Source organism: Cebus imitator, unplaced genomic scaffold, assembly GCF_001604975.1.
Source record: "Cebus imitator isolate Cc_AM_T3 unplaced genomic scaffold, Cebus_imitator-1.0 Scaffold62, whole genome shotgun sequence".
NCBI lineage: Eukaryota > Metazoa > Chordata > Mammalia > Primates > Cebidae > Cebus > Cebus imitator.
This window is the reverse complement of record NW_016107377.1, coordinates 4,329,843-4,352,456: the sequence shown is the minus strand read 5'-3', so window position 1 is coordinate 4,352,456 and position 22,614 is coordinate 4,329,843. Positions and strand designations below refer to the sequence as shown.

At 37.7% G+C, this 22,614-nt stretch overlaps 1 protein-coding gene and 1 long non-coding RNA gene across 9 annotated transcripts in view; one reads left to right on the top strand and one right to left on the bottom strand.

The window, feature by feature from the left end:
* DNM3 (dynamin 3) overlaps positions 1-22,614 on the top strand; it is a 552,761-nt gene that overhangs the window by 518,153 nt on the left and 11,994 nt on the right. For 6 of the 8 annotated variants that reach the window (XM_017529997.2, XM_037739080.1, XM_017529999.1 and 3 more), the window contains 2 exons: positions 2,913-3,139; positions 4,036-4,272. In XM_017529997.2, coding sequence (XP_017385486.1) covers positions 2,913-3,139; positions 4,036-4,272 — 464 coding nt within the window. Of the gene's footprint in view, positions 1-2,912; positions 3,140-4,035; positions 4,273-8,921; positions 9,276-22,614 lie in introns of those variants that run through there. The other 2 variants (XM_037739081.1, XM_017529998.2) reach the window with 1 other exon arrangement.
* Positions 7,169-10,539, bottom strand: LOC119471459. Its single transcript, XR_005200533.1, has 2 exons — positions 10,315-10,539; positions 7,169-9,862 (listed from the first exon to the last, which is right to left on the bottom strand). It is a non-coding gene; the product is annotated as an uncharacterized LOC119471459 (long non-coding RNA).

Genomic DNA, 22,614 nt, shown 5'->3' with positions numbered 1-22,614 from the left:
TGAGTAGCTGGGATTACAGGCACGCGCCACCATGCCCAGCTAATGTTTTGTATTTTTAGTAGAGACAGGGTTTCACCATGTTGACCAGGATGGTCTCGATCTCTTGACCTCGTGATCCCCCCGCCTCAGCTCCCAAAGTGCTGGGATTACAGGCTTGAGCCACCGTGCCCGGCCTGATTCTTAATTCAGCTCTGCTTTAAATCTACTATTGGAAGAATCTACTTTTAAATTGTATTTAATAGATTCTAAGTGATACTCCAGTAATATGTAAACCCTCTAAAGAGCTTAACCCAACCAATGGTTAATGCCAGGAAAATTGTCTGGTTTTGAGTTTTGAATTGCACCATCCATCCGAGTGCATATACACATCCAAAAGTGGGAAATTTGTGCAAATAACCATGATTCCCTGCATACCTGCAAGTACATTTAGAAGTGAATGCATCTTTAAAGGAAGGGAATGAAATATTTCTAAAGCCAAATTTACTGCCTTCTCTCTAAAGCTGACTTTCTTTTCTGACTTTTGATTTTCTATTTTCCCACTCACCCAAATGTCAATGCTTGAGGTGTCTTTGATTGTTCCTTTCTTCCTTGCCCTTCACATCCCAACAGCACCAAGTCCACTTAATTATTCCCTTACAATGTCATTACATGTATCTGTCTTTCATACCACTGCATTATTAGTAAATGAAACCCTTACCATCTTATGAATAATCTACAATAGTCTTCTAATGGATTTCTTTATTTTCTCTACTAACCTTGCCAGTTCTTTTTCTATGTTAGCCAGATTAATTTTCCTGAAAACTCTCTTTTATTGTTTCACTTACTTGCTTAAAAGCTTTCCATAGCCCCTTTTGGCCAAGTGAATAAAGTTCAAACACTTTTCCTTGGCATTCAAGGCCTTCACATCTGCCCCAGGTTTCCTGGTCAAACTTACCTTCCACAACTATTGTACATAAACCTTCTACTTCACCAGAGGGTTTCCTAAATACATCTTGTATGTTAGATTACTTTCACCTTTGAATCACTCTTGATTTACAAAATGTGTACAGAAAGCACTATTTCACCATAATAAAGCTTTGATTTAGCTGAATTTTTTGATTAGTAGAATTATTTACATGTTTTGATACCTTTAAAACATAATAAAGCTATGTGTTTTAGGTTTTTGTCATCTCTGAATTACAAAGTTAACTACAACCTGGAAATTTTGAGCATCTGACAGCTTTTCTGTTATCCATCTGATTTTTTAACAATTAAATATACTTGCCTTTGGCCTTTCTTAGAGATATTCATGAGTCTAGATAAGAGTTAGCTTGCTCATGTAACAGAGAAACTGAAAAATCCAAACTGGTTTATTTTCACTAGGCTTAAGTTAATTGCTGCACCACTGTAAAACAATTATGCTTAGACATAAATTTACTTTTCTAAGCACTCCATCACAGTGAGATAATGGGGTAAGGGAATGGCACTGGACTTCAAGTCAGAAGATTTTGGATTCAACTGAATGCTGTGTGACCTAGAGAAAGATACTTAAATTCTCTGAATTTGTTTCTGTATCTATAAAATTGGAATACTAATGCATGTTTCATCAGTGTATGATGAGAATTGTCATGTAACTTGTGAAGGCGCTTGGTGTATACCACACTTCATTGATTCTCACATTCACTTCTTTTTATTTAATATTTCTGAAATGAAGATGCGTCTTATACTCAATGGCATCTTGACATCCTGTCATAGTTTGATTGATGGTATTTTTTTTCTGTCTTATTAGACGGCACATAAGATAGTAGTGTTTTTCACCACATGTTCTCACTTGTAAGTGGGTGTTGAACAATGAGAACACAGGGACACAGGGAGGGGAACATCACACACCGGGGCCTTGGGGTGGGGGTCTAGGGGAGGAATAGCAGGGGGTGGGTGAATTGGGGAGGGATAGCATTAGGAGAAATGACTAATGTAGATGACAGGGCAGTGGATGCAGCAAACCACCACCATGGCATGTATATACCTATGTAACAAACCTGCATGATCTGCATATGTACCCCAGAACTTAAAGTATAATAAGTAAATTTTTTTAAAAAGATAGTAGTGTTTCTTAAAATCACTGGTGTCTTAGGGTTGATGACATACAGTGGCTGGCACTCCCACCCTCACTGTTGTGCATCATATTCATCCTCTCCATTTTCATCCTGCAACAAAATGCCCCTCCCCTGACACCCCCACGTAGTGTTCATACTTAATCTTGTTTTTATATATTAGCTAACTATGAAACCTCATGTCAGTCTTCCTCACTGTTAACTAACTTCTACTGTAAACTTCTGGAAAACAGAGTGCCTCTCTTTCCCTTGTTTATAAATCAACCTGCATAGTTATACAAGATTCTGTATTTAATAAATATTTACTTACTGGTGCTAATTTCACTTTTGAGACAACATTGACACTTGGAGTCTCAATAATTTTCCAGTGATTTTCGTAAAAGGTAGAGAAAGGACTGGGAATGCCAAGGAATAGAAAACGTGTGGTTATGTAGGTTTCTTCACATTACTGTTTTCTGTTGAAAATACTGCTGCTTACCTCATAGTACCTTCCCTCTTCTATAAGCCAAACAGCTTCAGACAACACTGTGAAATGTTCATGAAGCCTGCAGGCCCTGTTCTGGTGATGGCCGGGTTTGGCCTTCTTGTACTCATCTCTATCATCCTTCAGTGTCGACAGCCAGAAGACAGAGGGAAACTGTTACTATCACCAGTACTGAGGATAGAGACAAAATAGGAGTAAACAGATGTTTGATGCTTCACTTTTCCCAGGGTGGACTTGGTGGACTTTGTCCAGACTCTGAATGCCACAGCCATGTTTCTGCCTCCACTCAATCACTCATTTATTCCTGTTTTTATTTCTCTGTGGTGATCTGACAGGTCAAAGATTTTATAAATTCAGAGCTCCTAGCACAGTTGTATTCTTCAGAGGACCAAAATACTCTGATGGAGGAATCTGCTGAGCAGGCTCAGCGCCGGGATGAAATGCTTCGAATGTACCAAGCCCTAAAAGAAGCCCTTGGGATAATTGGGGACATCAGCACTGCCACCGTGTCTACTCCAGCTCCACCTCCAGTGGATGACTCCTGGATACAGCACTCTCGCAGGTAAGAAGATGGCCCCACAACCCTTGATCCCTGCCATGCTTGTCCAATACCATTTTCTGAGAGTGCTTTCCTAAACCAAGATGGACTTACAGAAAAAGGGGAAAAGATATTTACATTTAGAAATAAAGATCAGATTATACTAACTCCCTTCAAGATGCAGCATGGTGTGTCCTCACAGTGGAATGTTGTATAGTCACTAAAAAGAACAAGACAGTTCTATTAAGTCCCAAAATGAAAGATAATCCTGTTAATGAGAAGCCTTAAAAAAAGGAGGTTGTAGTCCAGGCACGGTGGCTCACGCCTATAATCCCAGCACTTTGGGACCCCAAGGCAAGCGGATCACCTGAGGTCGGGAGTTTGAGAACAGCCTGCCCAATGTAGTGGAACCCAATCTCTACTACAAATACAAAAATTAGCTGGGTGTGGTAGCGCACGCCTGTAATCCCAGCTACTCAGGAGGCTGAGGCAGGAGAATCGCTTGAACCAAGGAGGTGGAGGTTGCAGTGAGCTGAGATCTCACCATTGCACTCCAGCCTGGGCAACAGAGTGAGACTCTGTCTCAAAAAAAAAACGGAGATTGTAGAACACTGAGTTCTATGGTATATAGAAAGCAATTTCTATATATAGATAAAATATATACACTTATACAAATGTAGAATACAGTTGAAAAGGATGCACAAGAAACGTCCATGGTTACTTCAACAGAGTGAAGGAGTATGGAGGGGAAAGTTTACTTTTCTCCATTCATCCGTTTATACGTTTGACTTTCATAATATGAATCTGACTTATTCAGTCAAAAAATAATTTTTAAAAAGCAGTCAGGAAGTTACAAAACTTTTTAGAGATTAATTCAGACAGAAAGGAGTGAGCAAATCATGATTTGTCTTTTTCTTCAGGTCACCTCCTCCAAGCCCCACAACCCAAAGGAGGCCAACACTAAGCGCTCCCCTCACAAGGCCCACATCTGGCCGAGGACCCGCTCCTGCCATTCCCTCCCCAGGACCCCACTCTGGGGCTCCCCCAGTCCCATTCCGTCCAGGCCCATTACCTCCTTTCCCCAGCAGCAGTGACTCCTTTGGAGCCCCTCCACAAGTTCCATCTCGACCCACGAGGGCCCCGCCCAGTGTCCCAAGGTAAGGCACGGAGCAGAAATTGGTGGGGGTGCACCTTGGTTCTCTTCTCGTAGAATGACAGACAAAATTTATTTGAAAGAGAAAATTGCAAAGATCTTATTGTATGTGTTTGCAATTTTCACACTGAAGTGGGACTGTAGGAAAATTGCCAACCCTGTTATGCCATTTAAAAATCACTTGTGATCATTAAAATTTCTCATTTATCAATTGGCACAAACTAAATAGGACTAAAGAACACTGGGTCCCAGTGAATGACATTTTGGCAGCTGTTGGGAGAACTTGACGGAGGGCTTTGAAACAAAAGTTCTACGGAGGATTGTAGCAAGCTGTGTGTTCCATAGGTCATGAGAGTTTCATGGACTAAGGCTTTGCCTTCTCCATCACCAAAAGAATTCCAGAAAACCACTGACATAAAGAATCTTATCCATTTGCCTTCTGAACTGTGATCCTTATACCCAATTTTACCAATTTTCATATAAGCTGAATAAATCTGGCTGATTGATCTGCATTAAAAAAAAAAAACTACACGTAGAAATTTTAACATAGGCATAATTGCTGTGTATAGTCTCTAATCATATATAAGATAGTTTATTGTACATTTAAATAATACATGTTGACAATTATAAGTAGATTTTCAGGCTTAATTGTGATACAATATAGTTAATAAATAATGGACCTAGAAACATACATAGTTGGAGCTGTAGTCTCACCTTTATACTCTTACAGTCAAAATATACATAATGAATATAATCAGAAATTTTTAAGATATAAAGTACTAAGGTTTTTCCCCCTCAAAATCAGAAGTATGAATAGCAAAGAATATTAGCCCATACATAAAGTTAATTTTTTAAAATTCAATTCAGAGATTTAAAATATATATATACTCCATGAAGGAAAATCTGCTGTATACATACCATAAAAACAGATGTGACTTCTACCCACCCCTGAAGCCTGAGCCACCTCACCAATTGATTGTGGCACTTATGTTTTATTTTGATCTTCAGGTTGTTGAGTGTAATGAAGAGAAGGGGGATCTTAAACTAGTACACACAGGGTGGTGCAGCAAGAACAAGCAGGAGATTTGCAGTCAGAAGACCTGAGTTACTGAAGGTCTTGGGCACCTCATTAACTCTGAGACAAGAGTTCTTTATCTGTGAAACAGGGAGAATTCAGTAAGGTTGTTGCCTAGATCATATGACATGAGGTATTTGAAAGAGTTTGAAACACTGTAAAGAACACAGTTGTTACCCCTGTTATCATTTTGGTTCTAAGCAAAGAGGATATATATATTCTCAATCCAATTTTTTTTCTCTAAATTCAATAGACTTGGCTTGTAATTTATTTGGAATGGTGCTAAATTTCTAGTAGTAATGGTAACAGTAATAGCCAACATTTATTGTGCTCTCAATATTACTAGGCATTGCCCTAAGAACTTTGTATATACATTTTTGTTTAAAGCTCACAACAAATAGGTTATTATCCACATTTTACAGATGAGGTAGTGAGGTTAAACAACTTGTCCAAGGCTGCTCAGCCAGTCCCTACTGGAACTGGACTTTAATCCCATGCAGTCTGCATCCAGAGCCATTTCCCAACTATGACCCCAGGGTTTCTCAACCTCATCCATACTGACATTTTTGTTGTGGAGCCTGTCCTGTGTATTATAAGGCAACGTCCCTTGCCTCTACCCTCTAGATTTCAGTTGCACTCCCCCAGTTGTGACCACTAAAAATATCTGTAGATACTGCCAGTGTCTCTTAGGGAAGTAAAATTCCCCTCCACATGAGAACCACTAGACTGTAGTGTTCAAAAGAATTCCCTTCCATGTGAAAAGCATGAATTTCAGCATTTAGCCTTCTTACAAGCAAGATCCAATTTATTATTTTAGAAAATCTCAAATTGACTGGGAAAGTGTCTGCCATTGTACCAGGAAGGTATTGAGGCCATTGGAAGAGGAAGAGTTGAGAGTGGGAAGGCTGGAGTCCCATGCAGGAGCTACTTTTGTCTGTCTATCTATGAGAAGAAACCAGAGCAACCTGGTAGTGCCTGTCCTCGATAATGAACATGCATGTTCTGCCTACTTGCTTGACTGCTTTACCTGTGGGTTTCCAATGAGCTGGCTTGCCAGTACCCTTCAGAAAAATCAACTTTTGAATGCTAAGCTGACTTGTTAAGCAGGGTGGGGTTGCTGTTGGTATTTTCCAGCTCACACACATAAGACAGCCGGACGAGAATGAGTAGCCTGAGCTGGATGGCCAGTGCATGGACAGCAGGATTTAATGAGATTGCACTGGGGAATTTATAGGATGACAGTTGCCTTATTTGAAATTTCTAGAATACTCTCAAGTTAGAACCAGACTTTACTTGATCTGGCCATGCAGAGAGTCCCAAATTTAAAACAGAAATGAGAGTACAGGATTAAAAAGGAAAGTTGGTTGTTTTGTGCTGAGCCTTCAAGTTTCTGTGCCAGTTCAGCACTTTGGGAGGGAAATCCCGGGAAAGGGCACAGGGGGTGGTCACCTGAGAGAGCAAGAAAGACTGTCAGGATCCCCATGCCTGTTAAATCCAGCTTTAGATGGGGAGTTCTGACCACATAAAGTCTGTTTTTAATAAAAGTTAGAGCAGGGATCCTACCAAATACAAGTCAGAAATGGGGTTTAAGATTTCAAAAAACGAAAGGAGAAAAAGAAAGGAAGAGAGAATGAGAGAAAGAAAAAAATCAAGGGAAGCGGTCGTTGAAACTTTACCTTATTCTATTTGTTTAATATATTCTATTTCCCCTCTGTGATTTGCCTCCATTTTCTCTATCAGAAACTTAGAAAGTTGAAACGCCATTATCCATCATCTCTAGGAAAATAACCCTTTTCTTTCAGAGAAGGAAGTTTGATTTTTTTTCCAAGTTTTTTACTTTCTAAGGGCCCTTTCTCCTCTTTTATCTGAAACTGGAAACCTATAACATGACAAGACAGCACAAAAGGTGTCCCTCCAGCTCCCTGTTGGCCTTTAATATTACAAAGGCAATAACTGAACTTTTAGAGACAAGAGATTCTGCCATTCGGCATGTGCTTGTGCATAGTTTCCTTCTGGATAATTCACGACTTCATTAGCAAGTTATGATCTTGACTTTTAAGAGCATATATATTTTTATGTTAACCCCATTCAAAGGTAATCAAAGCACTTGCAATTGTACAGAAACCATGAGTGTTCTGCTTTTAAAAATATATATATTATTGTATCTTTCCATTCCAATATAAAAGGAGAGAAAGGAGCGAAGTGGTGGAGTCATTTTTGGCCCAGCTTTTCTCAGCTGCTAAAGCTGTTCTGGTTTATGTGCATGGAGCCTTTCGGTGCGGGAGCTGGAAATATTGCAAACTACATGCCTGTTTTAATTAATTCCACTTGAACTAGAGAAGCGTCTCTATCCCAAAGAGACTCACTAGTATGTATGCTTCTGTCATTAGTAAGTTGAGTATACACAAATCAGTGATTTGTGGAACATTTTCTATTGCCAAAATATCTGGATCGTTCCCTCCCTTCTCACCTCCACTCAACTTCTCTGAAGGGGCTAAACGCTGTTTGAAAATCCAAGCCGGTGTGTATTTACTTAGCAAGATGATCTTAAACAGACATCACCACCTCTTTAGGGTCCCTGTTCTCTGAATTGAAGATCGTGATCTTCATCAGACATTAACTTTAGAGCTGATGTAACTACTTTCAGATATAGGGTCTTAAAATTAGTTAATTGGGAATCACAGCCTTTGACATTAACAGAACAAATTAACTGAATCCGAGTGTGTTTTTCCTGGCAATAACTTACTCTGGCATTATTTCACTCATTTGTCTTCTTCCCTTTCCTTGGACTAAGCTATTTTGCAATGGTCAAAAGGGGATAAGGGTGGGAGGAAGGGTCTCCAACCAAAGAAGAAGAAACTTTTTTTTAACCTTATCACTCAATATTCCAAGCTAAACAAAAGTTGAAAAATATAAGTATTTTTTTGACCACCCTTGTTCACCAAGTATGATAGTGTCTCTTTAAAAAGACAAAACTGAATCATGCAAAAGGATTTGGCTTTTACTCCAGCTTATCAACATGACATAAACACAACATGGAAACCAAGAACCAAGAAATGCTCCCTTGAAGGAATCTCTGGTGAGCCCCGTAGGGAAGCTGATGTCCCACCCCTCACAGACAGCCCCAGAGTAGCATCAGGATTATCCCAGTGTCTCACTCATGCCCACCCCAGGACTTAGGTGGTTTCCTTGACTTTATTTGGCACATTTAAAGAGTTTCATCATAATCCCACATTTTCAGTAATTTATTACAAATTGACCATGCCAGAAGATTTATAAATCATTCTACATAGGCAATCAATACACACACATTCTTTTCTTTACAAAGATAAAAGCCATTTATTCCTTAAAATTTAGCCTAATTTTGTTTTAAATGTTTGACCTTGATGGCCTGCAGTGCTATAACTCTTTTTTACATATTTTGTATATTGTTATAATTGACAATTAACATAAAGTCCCTTTCACTGAGGGATAAGATCTCCTTGTTTTGTTTTGTTTTTTTTAGACAGTCCCCCAAATTTTGAGTAAGGACAAATTCACTATTCTTATTAGTGTGTCTTTGAATCCCTTACATCAAGGTTTGGTGCCATGAAGGATGAAGCTGCTGAGCCCTGAAGTCGTGGGCTAAGGGTGCATGGACAACTTACGTGACTAGTCTGTGTCTGATTCCCCTGCAGTCATGTACTGGAAACCTCCTGACTTACTCTCTCCTCAGCAGCCCTCTAAAAGTCTGACTTCTTTTAGCAGCTGAATGTCATTTGGACAAATGAGGAACTCATCTTGTGATTTCTGATGTCAGCCAGGAGCTTTCTATTTTTCTCACCATCCTCCTCTTTTAAAAAACAAATAAATAAATTTATCATTAGGCATTCTGATTTTTCAGGGAACAGTTTATTTTTAGCAACTGGATTTAACAGCAAGGAAAGATTTTTTTTAATATAATTACTAAGAATAGAAATAACGTTGAGATGTTCTTTTTGATTCTTATTATTTAAGACATCTCATTTGTTTTGAAGTCTCTAAATGTAATTAATCATTTGTTGCAGGTTTAATATGAGTTGTCATGATGCTTAATATACTTTAATGAAAATAGAATTTTGGCCACATGCTGTTCACTAAAGAAAATGTCCAATTTAATGTAAGTCCCTCAATTAAATATCCCATCAAAAGCCGCATTCCAATTTCACCATGATTCTGGCTGTAACACAATATTTCATTGGAGTGAATCAATGGTTAATGTCAAAGTTTTTAATTCTTCAAGTCTTGGTTTCAATCTGGTTTAAGTGAAAGTAAAATTAGTTTGGTGGTTTCCTTCTTGAGCCTTGCAAACTTGAGTCTACTTTACACAAACATCTCCATCCTGCCACAGCTCGGATGATTGGCAGTCTGTTTAGGTGAGGCCCAGAAACAGAATGCAAGTGTGAAAGTCAGAATCTGGGAGTTTTGCCGATGTGTCAAGGTAGCCTTCAGATTGCCTCTCTGTTTTCAATGTGTCCCTTATCTCACTCTTCCAAACATCCTATGTTGCAAGAGGGCAAAAGGAAAAGGAAAATAAGAAAGGATCTACATGAGGCAAAGCACAAGGAACATAAATGTAGACAGGCAGCAGTAAATATAACAATATGCTGCTGTTAGCCCAGTGGTAACTGGCATTAAGCTAACCAAACTTCTTCCACATCCCATGACAAATAATAGCAAATAGCTCTGTCATTATTCTCTTTGGAGCTCTAAATTGTGAAGCTTCACCCATTGCAGGGAAAGCCTTCCTGAGTTTCAGGGGACCTAGCCCTGCCCTGAGTTTCACCTGACTGATAGAGGAAGACAGCCAAGACAGGAGTCTGGCAGAAAAGCCACTGGCCAGTAAAAAATGCACAGTAAAGGATTATTATTCTTCCTGTGGCCAGTCAGCAGCAAATTGTCACCAGTTGGAATCTGCTGAATGTTCCCACATACAGGGAAGCAGATACAGACCTGTAGATGCCACACAAACTAGTACTTCTGTTTCATCACTGTACTTTCTTGTTTCTCTCACTGTAAGAAAATAATGATTTTTACAGGGAAACCTTCACATTCAGACAGTTCTTTTTAGATACTGTAGTATGTTTTTAACGACTTCAATGATTCATGGCATGACATTGGTCATAGCTCTTTCACCTCTAAATTGGATCTAAGCAACAAATGAGAAGAAAGTACTACTGGTGGGTGGGGGAAGGGGCCTTCTTCATTCTTTCTTTGAAATATTAGAACAAAAAAAATTTTTTTGAGGTGGAGTCTCTATTGCCCAGGCTGTAGTGCAGTGTCGTGATCTCAGCTCACTGCAACTTCTGCTTCCTGGGTTCGAGTGATTCTCCTGCCACAGCCTCCTAAGCAGCGGGGATTACAGGCATGCACCACCACATCCAGCTAATTTTTGTATTTTGAGTAGAGACAGGGTTTCACCATGTTGCCCAGGCTGGTCTCGAACTCCTGAACTCAGGTGATCCACCCGCTGTAGCCTCCCAAAGTGCTGGGATTACAGGCGTGAACCACCATGCCAGGCCTAGAAGCAAAATTTAAATAACATTTACTAGAGTTGCTTTAGCCGATAAGAGCCAGGAAATTAAAAATGAAAATATAAATGCTGTATCTTTCACTCTGAAACTTGCCTTAAATGCCTACCTCCAGCAATACAAGGAAAACATTGAGGATTTAGCTGAGGGTTTGATGGCTTTTGCCTGCCTGTCATAACTTTATTGCTGCTCAAAGGTAAAATTTTAAAACACTCCACACTGAAATTCTTTAGCTTCCTATTGCCAATGTATTGTAAGTGTTCTCTGGGGGAACCTCTGCACCCTTAAGTTGCCAAATTAAATCCATCTGGCTTACCAAATGCTGTTGCCAAAAGAATATTACACTTTTGGTGTGGCCAATATTTTAATTGTGGGGGATGGGAGGGCAGCGTTGAAAGGCATTGGATTTGAGAGAATTTACATGTGCGTTGATGCCACATTATTTAAGTATTTACATCAAGTTTAGATCCCATGGCAACTTTGACCAAGAAAGAATTCCTACATAAGGCAAAAAGTCTAAAGGCACTAGGTATTTGGGCAGTCTCCTCATGGCACTTTTTTCCCTGTGGCTGCTTTTCAGGCATCACAGCCACACAATAGGCAAAACCACAAATAGCAAATGCTATGATTTCTGGAATTATTTTTTAACTATTCCCATAAGCACTAGGAAATGCCCACTCCTTTTTTCTGGTCGAAGTTATCAGCTCATGTGAATCAATTCCATCCAGATATCTGAAAATATGTTAAATCAAAATGGCAAGTAGCAAAATTCGCAATCACTCATAATCCATAGCAAGGAAGGGTCTTCCTAACTTCAGTTGCTTAGAGACATGTAAAGTTCCAAATATTGATAAAGTCAACTTTTTCTCCCAGTAGGAATTAATTTAAACCTGAAAACAGGAAAAGGTATACTCTTTTTAAATGTGTAAGTTAATATGAAATTTAGAAATAAGCCCCATTCCTTCCCTGCTTCTTTGGTAAAAGGGCTAATGTACCAACTAAGAAAGAGAATAAACTAAAGATCTGGATAACCACAAACTAAATACACCACCACATGAGAATTCCTAAGCTTCTATGGTAATTTTGCAAACTAAGAGAAAATAAGACAGTATGAGAAGGCATTATGTGGCTTTAAATATGACTTGGGAAATGGTCTTATTTTACAATCAAATATACCACTTGTTTTCACCATGAAAATATTAGCTGTATTTGGTTTAAGATTTTCATGAGGCAACATTTTCTAAATTTACTGTTGGTCTGTATACTTAAATATATAACATTCATTTGCAGTATTTCGTTTATCTCAAAAGATTAGTGTATTTCTCATCTAGAATGAGACCTCTTGTGAGAATAGGATATGAGAAAGACTTTTAAAGGCATTTTGCAATCCAGAGAGTATGCAATGAAATTATTCCACTTGAGAATGGGTATTTATGTAAGATACATTCTGTACCATGTGTGTTTTTTAAGTTTACATTTGGATTATTCTCAAAGCCAATTTTAAGAGTGAATGAAATTTTTCCCTCAAGTAAATCTACGCTTAAGTATCATGCTCAAGGGCCTACACCAGAAAGTCTACCCAACTACTCTCATTATAATACCATTCACTGAGGAAAAGCTATAAAAACTGAGGAAAATGTCTACTTATTTTTTAAAACAAAGCAAATTGCTTTTTACTTCTCAGTAGTGTTGGAAAATATTTTAATGACTAAAATAATAAAACTTCATGTGAGGCAAATTCCACCTTAATTATTGCCTGTTGGGGTGGAAAAATTAAGGAAACATTAGTAAATGTGTTAACTAGAAAAACCACTCTAGTAATTTCCCGCCAAATACCTTGGTCTAAAGTCAAACTAAAATCTGTGCTCTGCATATGATTTGCATGAAAGCAGACTTAAATAGTTTTAGCTCTAACAATAGTACCGCTTAGGACTAAAATGAATGGACCAGAAAAACCCCTGTGACTCATCAGTAGACTGTGATTTGCTTACTTAAATGTTCTATAGTTCAGCCTGGGAATCTTTAATAAGGGATGTTGATATAATTGCTTTATTCATTTTAATATTTCAAACACTCTAAATTACTCCATCACTATGTTATTGATGCCTGAAAACTCATACTTATATTGAAAATTCATTTTAAAGCACAACATCTTTGAAAAAACACATTGAAATAGTGTTTCTGGTGTTTGCTTAAAACGTTGGAGTATGATTGATTACATCTAATAGATTTCCCTTTTTTTCCTGGTATCTTTCTCTTCCAACTTAGGACCTTTTTGCCATCTGTGGCTATTTGATGTATATTGTTCATTCACAGTCTTCTAGGTGACTAAAAAATGGAGTTATTCATGCCAATAATTATTACTACTGAATTGTTGTTCCAACATCTCCTTTTCTGCAGAGAAATAAGTTTCAGTAAAATATTCTAGAGGATTACAAGTAATCTTTGCAATTCATAAATACTTTCATAGGCTCCATCGCTATTTAGTTTTCAGTTAGAATGTTATTTTTGTCACTAAAGTTTGCATTTATATTTTTTTCTGTGGATGTCTTACCACTTATTAAAATTAAAATGCATCTTAAGGTGAAACATTATATACCTAGAATACTGAAGGTAGCACTGACCATTGTGTTTAGTTCAGAAAGCAATGCTGAATTGGAAAAGCAAACTTTTAAAATATTCCTCTTTACTGCATTCTCATTGCACCCTTCCTCTGTACCCTAGTCCTTCTGATTTCCCTTGTCTCTCGGATGATCCCTACACCAATTATACAGAACAGTCTTCCTCTAGTAACTTATATCGGACACCTGCCTGCTAGCTGTGTTTGGCAGGCCAGCAGGATGAGGTAATAATCAGAAGAAAATGTTCTGGTTTATTGGCCTCATCCACTTACAACATTATTCAAAACAGTTTTCTGTGGGTGAGAACAGAATTGCTTTGAGATCCCCTGGTCTAATGTTCTGTAGTAGTGAGGAGGAACAAAACTGTAAATTTTTTTGATCGCTTCTAGAATAATGGTAAGATAAATGATATCTGCTTGGCCCAGCCTTTCAGTAATGTTTACAGGCAGTTAGATGTATGTGAAAATGAGAGCCTTTCATTTATAAACATTTTGGCTTTATTCTTTCCGAGTCCAGCCGTCTTCTTAAGTACAGTCCTCCATGGTCAGTACAGCAGTGTTTTCCTAAAAGCATATTTTGTGAACAATTTCTCTGGGATGATGGTAGTTTTTGTAAGACAGATGCCTAAAAGACATATGGTTTTCATAGATTTTCCGTCTAGACTAGCTTTATTTAGTGACTTTGGTCTGAATTGGTCTAGTTAAAGTTTCTGTAGGAGCCTGTATAAAAATTTGAAAAGTGAGCATACCATTAAGGTGTAAAACAAAAGTTTGACTTCTTGTTGGCAAGAGATTAAAATGGATTGGTTGAAAATTTCCTTCAGGTTAAGTAATTCTGATCATCGTATATGCCCACTCATCCATTCCACTCCCACAACACTGTCCAAAATGGAAAGGCTTACCCTAAAAATCCCATAACTGTTAAATTCATACACTCCTCACTGTTCCTGAGTAAAAATTCTTTGAGTTCCAGTTTGTGTGTGTGTGTGTGTGTGTGTGTGTGTGTGTGTGTGTTAGCATGTGTGTTAGAAAGCTCTAATTCTTTCTGCAGACTCTTTACATGGCCCAGGGGACGTATGATTCGTTACCCTTTTAGCACCAATTTTTACAAACACAGCATTTCTCTCATTTAAAAAAAACCCTCTGACAAACGACTGAGTAGAAGCAACTGAACCTTTAGAACTTTCATAGTGCCTTCAACCAACAATGAAAATTCTGTTTTTAAATGTGTTTTAAATTCCTGAGCCAGTGTCAAAGACTTGTTTAGCAACAATATGACACTTTCAGAGGGAAAGAATTACATCTAGTCTTGCCCAGAAATCATCCTTTTGCTCCCTCTTTTGTAAGAGCTAATACTACAGACTAGTCCCAGCTTAACTGCATCAGAAAGAGGAGGCTCATGGAAGGGAGGAAATGTGGGCCGTTCTGTCTCCACGAGTATCATCGCTTGGCTTCCTTGGCTTCTCACGAAGCATTTAATTGGACTTAGTCACATATTTGTTTACTGACATGGCAGCCTGCAAGGCACAATGCCTCTCTGTTTTTCTCTGTTAGCTTTAAAAAGTTTTGTTTTTAAAATTTGGGCTGTAAAGCATGTTAGAGCTCCTCCTGCTGGATTAAAAAAAATACGCGGAACGATAATTTAATAAACGATAATTCTTTTTCTTCATAGTTATCACCTGGGCTAATAAAAGTGATGGAAGCCTATCATGTGGTGCACTTAAAACTGACCTTTTAATTCATCAGATATTAAGGTCAGGCAGAAAGAAAATGTTGGTGCTACACAACTCATCTCTGTCTTCAAATTCCTCATGCTCTTTTTAGTTGCTGTTGTTAAAAAAATAAAAGGAATAGGAAAGATTATTTTTCTATCAGTATTTCTAGTTACATAGTTACCCCAAATCACATACCCATGCTTGAAAGGTTCATGCTGTCTCTCAGAAAGGGACAAAAAGTCTTTTCCATCTTCCCAAAGCAGAAATGAATTATACAGTTTTATGTAAAGATTCAAAGTGTTGCCTTTTTCCTCCCTATCCTTTCTTCTTTTTCCTTCTTCCTCCTGATTTCGTCCCCCTTCTCAGAAGTGGACACTTGCCTCTCCCAGTAGATAGTTCTCAGCGCCTCTTTCCAGCCTCTTCCTTCCCCTAAATGGTGGCAGTTGGCTTCTCCCTCTCCTGGTGCCTGGAGTGTGAGTGACGAGAAGGGTCAGAAAAAGGTTTACCCCATCCACCATCCGTGGGAGCAGGTTTCTAAAGCATGTAAGTTTCTGGAGATCTCTTTAGGAATAAGAAAGAAAGGAGGGGGGATGGAAGGGAGATAGGAGGGAAGGAGGAAAAGAGGGAAGAGGCAGGAAAGGAGAAACAGAGCAAAGGAAGGAAGAAAGGAGCAAAGGAAAAAAAATCGCTTGTAAATCTCTGTAAAACCACTTCCTTTCTCTACATGCTTTCTCACACTCTGTCCCTCTTGCCTTCTGCTTCTCTGCATCTCTGTTAGCTCTTTCTTCCCCTCAGTTTATCTTGTCCGTGATATACTACAAAGGCCAAAATACTTAAAAGTTAATCTTGAAAGTAATGCTTTTTAGAAATTACTTTTTAATATAAGTAAGAATCCTCTATGTTTTCTGTTTCATGACTTTATTAGGACTTGGGACAAAACTAGTCATTTGGTATGTGTGATAAAGAATAAGACAACCCTTGATTCTCAAAATTCAGGACTTTCTGGCTTGCTTTCCTTTGCACGTACCTTTCCTATTCCTGGAATGCTAGTCCCCTTAACTTCCCTGCTTTCTGGAAGTCCTTCCAAGCTCCCAGGCTCATTCCAACTCTAAGCTAGGATTCCAGGTGTTTCTGAAACTCCTGAAGCAACAATTCTGTCATAATCCTACTGTGGTCATAGTTAACTTGTCTCTCTCCATCTCATGAAGAAACTGCTTCTGGGCAGTGACTGTCTTTATTTCTGTATCTTTACCTCTTAACGCCGTACCTAGCACATACGTAGGGCTTACTGAGGGGATGAAGGAATGTAAAATGAATTGATTTGCAAGCCACAGTCAAAATTTATTTTGGTGCTAGCCTGATACTTATCTTAAAAGCCAATTTAGACATACTTTCTTGTTCTATTCTATTGAAAACTTGCCTGAGTGAATGTTGTAAAATTCTTTTTACAAATTATAAACTGAGCAAAGTTAATGTGGGCAAATCATTTTTTAGCTGCTTTTTTTTTGCCGCAACCACAATAGTGGGTATATTAGCACCATACCTATGGGTGAAATCCAAGTCAGATATGTAGGACAATGTAAAGAAAAGTGTGACAAAGCAGATTGTATTACCATTTATCTCAGAGGCTAATTTATACAGGATATTACCTGTTTGTATCATCAAAAAATTGTGAACTATTTTTTCCCTATGTTCTTATTTCAAATTCCATGAATTGATTCATATTTTCCCAATGACATACATTATAAAATCATGGGTTCATTTTCACAGGGGAAAGAAATGCTGGCTCTAATACACAGCAAGAATCATATTGGAGAATTCCTTAATTCCTTTAAATGGGCTCCAAGTTCTATGTTCTTTCCGGCATCTACTGTAAACTATTCTTGAACAGTATTGGCTCATTCTGTTACTAAAGCCAAAAAGTCCAAAAATATGCTGAATAGCACCCTATAGTATTTCTTACAGTAAATTATAAAATATTATCTTCCATATGGACAAAATCATGACTGTTACAGCATTATTCTGACTTTAGCCTGATACTTTCTAGATATGTAAAACCTGATTATTAAAAAATGCCCCAAATAAGAAGTAGAGTGCAAATACATTACTGAAATTTAAAAAACAATGTCCCAAACTTTGGTCTCTTAGAGCAGACATTCACACAAATAAGTAGGGGCCCTGCATCACAGCTGCCTTTCCATTTTACCTAGAGGTGTGCTCCAGCCCGATTTATCCTTGGGCCCATTCATACTCATTGATCTGCTTGGGACAGTGCTCTCAGCAGGTGCTGTGGAAAGCTATAAGAGGTATAGGAGTGATCTCATTTCATAGAAGGTTTTGAATATTGTTCAGATGATAATATATACATACACATCTCAAACTTCAAAAAAATGATGGAAGTGTTAAATAATTCAAGAGGGTCATCGAATAGTAAGGCATTCCAATTCCTAAAAATAAAGAAAATGGTTTTTGTAGATGAAATACTTCATTTTTTTTTGTATCATAAATAAGTTAAAAAATGGTAGACAAGTTGATATCAAATTCTACTGGCCCTTAGAAACCTGGGATGTATAACTCTCCCATGATCCTAGATGTATGTAAACTGAATTTTGAGAGGGTTATATTTTAAACTTTCAATTATATTTAATAAGTAAAACTTGTAGTATAAAAGAAGCTACTGCATATGCTTTTTATGCAAATAACTACCATTTTAAGCAGATATCTTCTCTAAAAATGTTGAGTCTTTGTATATCTTTTGGAAGGCTTTCTTTTAATTTGGGTCCACCTAATTAATTATGTTGGACTTCAGACCTACCCTCTCCAAAGATTAGAATTTGGAATGCACATTTAGAGATCCTTGCCTTCTATTTATTTTCATAAGCAAATACAAGCTTCCCCAAGCAAGTAGTAGTTACTCTTCTGGTAATGACTAACAACAACAACAAACACTATAGTACAGTAATTTGGTCTTTACAACATAAGGCTAAAACTGCTTTCACTCATGCTTAAGTCTAATTCCCAAAGGTATCGAAGTGTTTCTACAACCATTTCAAGTCTAATTCCCAAAGGTATCAAAGTGTTTCTACAACCATTTCTTCATCCTTCTTAAGATTTTCCAGCACTTTCTTTTTTTGTTTTCACTTTATCTGGCAAGTAAATTGAATTGCTAATAAAGCAAAGTAATTTTTTTTTTTTTTACTACTGAACATCCCAAGACCAGCAGCATTTGGGAACTTGTTAGAAATAACCCACACCATTAGAAAGAAACTCTGGGGGTGGGGGGAGCCCACCCAGAAACCTATGTTTTAAAAAGGTTTCTAGGGAATTCTGATGCAAGGTCCAGTTTGAGAACCATTGCCTAGAGCATATCAATCTAACTGCCCAATAGAAAGAATTCTGCACTGGAAGTCATGAGATCTTAGTGCAAGCATACGAAGGAAGAAGACTGAGCGACATAGAACCATTCTGGCTTACACATTTACTAGTCAGATAATTCCTACTTCCCATCCTAAGGAGAAATAATGGCAGGGACAGAAAGACCAATCCATTTCACAAATCAGTATTATGCTACCTGGAAGCAAGTAGCTAGAGGAAAGGTGGTTTACATACCCACCCCGCAAACTGATGCACCTAAGCAGTTTGCCCTATTGAGGTCTTCCTTAGCTCCTGTTAAAATGGTGCCTCATGTCATGAACACTCAGGACCAGCTAATCCAAAGAAGAGCAGATTAAATTTTAGTTCTTCTATTCTTAAAATACATTTTAGTTTTTCTATTCTTAAAAGACAATAAAATAAGGCAAGAAAACAATGATGCATGCTTCTCTCTTATCAGTAAAGCCAGTTTCTCCTCCACAATGCCACCCACTCTGCATGAGCATTTGACTTTCTTACAAAATTTGTCATTGTCCAAGGTCTATCCCTGCAGCTACAAATACAACTTCAAGTATTACATCTTTCCCTTTGATTCGAAAGCAGAAACATGGCTCTTCGATGTAACCATAAACTGCCCACATATAACACAGTGTTTCAATAAACACTAAGTGATACAAGATGCTCCGTTTTAATATAATGCCTTACTTAACGAAGCCCATCACTAAACAAAGCAAGTGAGGAAAATCTGGTACAAAACAATAACTTTGCTTTCCCCAAAGTTATTGTGAGGTGAATGTCTTGTGAGGTGAATGCCTTTGGAAAGTCTTTGAATGGTTAGGAACTGAACTAATGAAATGAATTTTAACAGTAAACTTTAAATGTTTTCTGGTGTTGAAGTTGGCAAACATCTTAGCATTGCCTATCAAGAAAATTCACCCTGAATTGCTTTCTAGTAGAGTGGTACATACAGATTTTTGTTGCTGTTGTTTTAGAAAAAAATAAATCAAATGCTTATTTCTTCCACAAGTGTTAGTGAGGAGCTCTTTAGGATTTTTATTTGCTAAATACATATATGGGTTCCTTTAACTGAAACTAGGCATATTTCTAAGATATCATAGTTACTCTGAGAGAACATGAACATTTTGTCTTTTATTCTTTTAATTATTAATTCTCCATCTAGCTGTGTAGTACCTATTAAATGCAAGTCCTTAGGGACATCCTTAAAGAGCTCATAATAAATAAGTGATCCTGATTGATTAGAAAAAAACAGTACTCAGAACCACAGGTCATGCTAAGTTATGGGATATGGTAGTGAAGAAGACTAACAATAGACCTGGCACATGGCAGAACCATATGTTCTCCTTGTCTCTTGTCTTGACTTCTTTCTGTAATTGCCTACTACTATGGTCCTCTTGTCCCAGCCACATGGTCCAAGAATTAAAGCAGAGATTAATGAGAATTTACTGTGCCATAATAGTTTTTAAATATTTCTATTTTCTATCCCCACCATTGAATTCTTCCCTTCAGTAGCCATCATTTAAGTTCTAGTTTCACTCATTATAGACCTACATTCCCTTACAACTTCTAAGTTTTACATACAGTGGTTACAATCACGTTTGCCATTACTTTGACCACACTATTGTATTTTCACACTTCCCAGTGTATATTCTCAGACTCTGAATTACAAATGTTTACCCCATTTTTCCACTTAAAATGGAATACCATAGTAAAGCTACTTGCATATTTGTTTTATTCTACTTATCTTCCATACTGAATAGATGCTGAGCTCTTTAAAGTCATGTAGCATGAGGTAGTCCACATATTAGATGCTCAATAAATAATGTATGAAATATATAACTGGAAGTCTTGTTATAGATCATCTAGTCTGAGTTTCCTGTATCACAGATGAGAAAACTTCTGCCTAGAGAAGTTTAATGCGTTAATGATTGTACGATTTGGCAATTGGAGCTAGAATCTACATCTTCTGACTTCTGATCCAGGGCTCTTTCTATGTAAACATAGTACCTCAAACATAAGCTTCAGACATGCCTTAAAAGTGTAGCATCCTTGACCTCACTAGACCTACTCACCTTGATCTAGCCTAGACTCTAGCCTGGCTAAACATCTTGTTTAGGCACTTTTCAGTCATTTTTTCATTTGTCCATTATTCAGCAAATAGATAACCACCGCTTTCTATTCACATTGTACCAAATGCTGAATACACAGAATAATGCAAAATATGTGGTTTCTTTTCTTAATGAATTTTGAATCTATATGGGGGACACTGGTAATAATCTAGTAAATAAATACATAATCACAAACAGGGTTACATGCTGTGAAAGACACAAGCATGAAGTGATAGAGAAAGGCAGAGGAAGTGGGGAAAACTATGGGATGGTCCAGAAGGACTGAGAAATAACAGTTAAGTCAAGAACAAAAGGATCAAAGAGAAGTCAGTTTCATTCTTCTCTCTTGGCTACAAGCCTTGGTCCAAGCTATCACATATGCATGAAACGATTTCCAATCCATCATGCCATGCTGCATCCTACTTCTCACTCAATTTGTAGTCTAAAATCAACTTTTTTTTCTAATGAAATCCCCTAATTAATTCCATCATCAAAACTTCTGGTAGAATTTCTCTCCTTAAATTTCAAATTCTGGCCAATTCTCTCCTCCCATCAGTCAACTGGTTAATTGCTAATAATATACTTCCATAGGTTACACAATTATCTGTCAAACTCCCTGAGGGTATGGGGGCTTATTATTTGGTATTTATTCCAAATACCCACTAAGGAACTGAGCAGATACTTTAGAGTCACCAAGGATCTCAATCCTACATGTCACTTTAGCTTTTTTTTTTTTTTTTTTTTGCCATGGCTATGATTTACTCACAGAAATCCTTGTATTTATAAGACCAATGATATCACAAGCATTCACTAGTTATTTCTCGATTCTAGGAGGAACTTTCATTCATTCAGCTGTCAAACATTCAGTGACTAAATGACAAGCAGTGAGCTAGACACTACAGTTACATGAAGATGATTAAGACACAGCTCATTTCTAATCAGTGAAGATAACACATAAACCTAATTAGAGCTCAGTGGTTCAGTGTGATGACTAATAATAGAGATTTGTTGAGATGCTGTAGAAACAGCTGTATCAGGAGAGGGTAAAGCAGGTCAAAGAAGGCTTCACTGAAGTGAGTCTTGAATGATTGACTGGCAGTCCCAGAAGATGACCAAAAGGACATTAGAATGTAATTGCATGTAACACCATGCTAAACACTGTATGAAACAAGTTAAGTGGGTGTGACCTGTGGCCTTCAGAAAGTTCATATCAAAGAAGAAAATTATGCAGATTCAAGATTCAGGACATAAGAACAAATATGGCCATTTTAAATGAAAATGGAGCTGGGGTACCATGGCTCACAACTGTAATTTCAGTGCTTTGCACCTCCCCAAAGAAAGCTTTCCTTTAAAGCCTCTTAAACATTTTTCAGGTGCATGAGGTAAAAGGAACTCTACTAATATCTATGAGTTTGTGTTTGTATAGTTAATATTTTCACCATTAATCAACAGTATATCTTCTGCTTTGATTTTTCTTTGATCTTGTAATTTAATTTTATAGCTCCATGATTTTTAAACAACATTTCATAATTGCTTTCTTAAATTTTTCTAACTTCATTTCTTCATACCTGAGAAATGACATTCAATTTGATCAATTTAGAATTTCTAATACAGAAGAAAATTTCATGACTCTAATTCCAGAAGGAGTCTTTCTGAAAATCAGTTGCAGAGTTTTACCAAAAAGAAACATTTCCATTTCTAGACTTTGTCAAATGTGGTGGGGGGTATAAAAATGTCAAATTTGGGGGGGTATAAAAATGACTACCCGCCGGGCACGGTGGATCACGCCTGTAATCCCAGCACTTTGGGAGGCCGAGGCGGGTGGATCACAAGGTCAAGAGATCGAGACCATCCTGGTCAACATGGTGAAACCCCGTCTCTACTAAAAA